Here is a 2,996-nt window from a genome sequence, read left to right on the forward strand (position 1 = left end):
CAGGTAGCAGGGACAGGAGACAGCAGCAGCCAGGACAGGAGTCCCCACCGAGGGGCCTCGTCTTCCAGACGGGCCGTAGGAAGCCAGCGAGCTAGGAGGACACTGGCCGTACTGTGGTGGAGAGGAGAGCTCTGGAGAAAATGAAGCGGGAGAGGCCTGACTGATTTTGACAGAGACTGGTGGGCCAGAGGGGACGGGGTCCAGGGGAAGGTGACTTTGAAGGAGAGGAGGGAGCACGTTTCGCCACCTGGGCCAGCTGCCCTCCCCAGCTGGCGGTAGATGACTTGCTCGTCGGCTAGGAGCTCTGTCATTCCTCTGACCCCCTCTGCGGGCTTGCCCGGGGCAGGGAACTGAGCAGGCTATGAGGCCTCGCCCATGGGACGTCACACGAGCGGGCTGGAGGGAGTCCGGGAGCCGTACCCCAGCCACGCCCAGGGCACACAGCTGGGCTTCAGATATCTTCTAGGGGCATGGTGGTTAAGGTGCTGGATACCCACATGGCCGACCGTGGTTCGAGTCCCAGACTGGGCAGCTTGAAAGTCATGACAAATACATACATACATACATACATACACACACACATACATACAAAAATGTTAAAAGAAAGAGAGAACACAGATCTCTGGATATACCAGTGCTGATCTAGAAGGACTTTAGCAAATAAACCAGGCCTGAAAAAGTTTTGCTAGAGTTGCTCACAGGCTGCTTAAAGCTCAATGGCTTGGGGCCAGCAGGTGGTGCGGTGGTTAAGGTGCTGGATTCCCACATGGCCGACCACAGTTCGAGTCCCAGACACAGAGGCTTGAATATCACGCCAGGTGCGTGTGTGTGCCCAAAATCCTGAGAGAATGGAGAAGGGATTGCAGGGTGGCTATCCCCCTTGAGGGGTGATTTCTCCCTTTCTCCCTCTCTGTCTCTCTGTGCCCTGCGGCCAAAACCTTAAAAAAAAGACAAAAAAAAAAAGCCGGGAGGGTTGCGGGCTCCTGGGGAAAGCAGCGAGTGAGGGAGAAGAGGCCTGAAGGCCGCAGCTGAGAAAGAGGCTCTTTACTGAGCACTTAGGCGCTCCAGGCACTGCCGCCGCCTCCGTGCAGTCTCCTTAATCCTGGGGAATTACTCCCTGATATTTAATTCAGAGCTCCCTTGTTGATGTCCAAGCTGGTAACGATGCACCCGCATGCCTGGTGCTCTTCTGAGCACTGTGTTCTCTCATTCGCCCGAATCGCCTTTCTCATTTGGCGCTGTCCTGCGTTACAGGTGGGGAACCGGAAGCACAGGCGTCCAGGTCCCGGGACAGAACTACTCGGCTGGTTAGGGGAGGAGCTGGGGCTGAGGTCCAGGCAGCCTCTGCCTGCAGACACCAGGCCCTGGGGTGGTGCCCGAGGATCAGACCCCCGTGGTGCTGACCTGAGAAAGAAAACATCTCCATCGTCCAGGGCTGGCCAGGAGGGGGCGGTCACAGAGCCTGTGCAAGGTCCATCCAGGACGCCACCCCAGGGGCTCAGGCCGAGCCTGCACTAAGGCCCCATGCTCTCCCGCACGTGCCCATGACAAGCTGGGCAGACACTGGGAGCACTGCACAGCTGCCCGGGTGCACCGGTGCTGTCGGCCCACTCAGCCCGGGAGCCTGGGCCCCGGGGGAAGGAGAGCTGCCTCAGCCCCCGCCCGTCCCTGCAGGTGGCTGGCCTACGTCCTCCTGCTTCTCCTGGAGCTCCTGGTCTGTCTCTTCACCCTCCTGGGCCTGGCGAAGCAGAGCAAATGGCTGGTCATCGTGTAAGTGGTGGTAGGGACCCCTTCCGGTCTTCCACACCACCCTCACCACCCTGGGCCTGGGGTTTCCCCAGGGTGCAGGGCTTCACTCAGTCTCACAGCTCAGAGACAAATGAGATCTCGCGATCCCATGAGGGGGCAGGGGAGACCTGGAAACAGGCACTCCTCGAGGCACGGACATGCCAAAGTCATGGAAAAAACTAACAGGCACATCTGCAGCATCGATGAGGATGGCGGACACAGGCCGCGCACGGGTCCCCGCTGCCGCCACCGTGCGGGCCCGTCCCAGGACGCTCCTGCCTGGCAGGCGAGGGACCAGGGGCCAAGGGTGATGGAGCCCAGGCCGTTACGTGGCATGGCGGGGGAAGCAGCGCCCCACTCCCAGCCCCTCTGGGTGTCAGACCTTCCTCTGGGCACTTGGTGGGGCCTTGCTGGTGCACAGTGGGGCGCGTGGCCTCCCAGTGAGGGAGGCACCTCCCTTCCCCACCTCTGACAGAGTGAAGCTCCTAGAGGTTGGGACTGGAGGCCAGGCCTCAGCTTGGGGGGACACCGGGAGTCCCCTTGCTGCAGAAGCCCCCTGCCGTGCTGACCCTACCCACCCCGTCCCGCCCCAGGGAAAGTCAGGCTGCAGGACCAGGCCTGGCAGTGCCCACTGCTCAGAGGAGGGGACTGAGCAGAGTGGGAGGGAGGCTGACCCAGCCATGGGTGGGCCTGGGAGTCACGTGGGACCGCCCTCCCAGGACCCCAGGAACTCAGAGCCAGGCACGGCAGAGCTGGACTGGATCTGGCTGCTGACCTGTGGCCCAGACCCTTCTCTTCCCCCATCCCTGCCCCGCCCCGCCCGGGCAGGGGCCAGATGTCCGCTGTGGCGTCAGCAGCCTCGGGCCCTCCCTGTGCCCCAGCTCCTCGGGTGGCGGGTGGCGGTGCTGAGGGCTGGGAGGGCTGGGAGGGCTGTGGGGAGGGGGAGGCCAGGCAGAGCCTGTGCGCCCCTCCCCACTGCAGGATGACCGTCATGAGTCTCTTGGTTCTTGTGCTGAGCTGGGGCTCCATGGGCCTGGAGGCAGCGACTGCCGTGGTGAGCTGGGTCCCACTCCGGGTCCTGGGGTGTGTGCGCCAGTACCTTTGGTACCGAGGAAGGACCTGGCCCCTCGCCGCAGGTCCTGATGCTCGCGTGCTTTCTGGGTTCTAGCAAAGGGCGCTCTGTGGGTCTGGGGGTGGGGGCTGGGGAC

The 2,996-nt window shown here is 62.7% G+C and overlaps 1 protein-coding gene across 1 annotated transcript in view; it reads left to right on the forward strand.

The window, feature by feature from the left end:
- The window catches only part of TTYH1 (tweety family member 1), an 18,573-nt gene that overhangs the window by 8,403 nt on the left and 7,174 nt on the right, over window positions 1–2,996 (forward strand). Inside the window, exons 5-6 of the mRNA XM_006169924.3 lie at window positions 1,675–1,770; window positions 2,770–2,842. Of these exons, the coding sequence (XP_006169986.1) occupies window positions 1,675–1,770; window positions 2,770–2,842 (169 nt within the window). The remainder of the gene's footprint in view (window positions 1–1,674; window positions 1,771–2,769; window positions 2,843–2,996) is intronic.

The sequence above is a fragment of the Tupaia chinensis genome, unplaced genomic scaffold (genome assembly GCF_000334495.1).
Source record: "Tupaia chinensis unplaced genomic scaffold, TupChi_1.0 Scaffold147674_1, whole genome shotgun sequence".
In the NCBI taxonomy this organism is placed as follows: domain Eukaryota; kingdom Metazoa; phylum Chordata; class Mammalia; order Scandentia; family Tupaiidae; genus Tupaia; species Tupaia belangeri.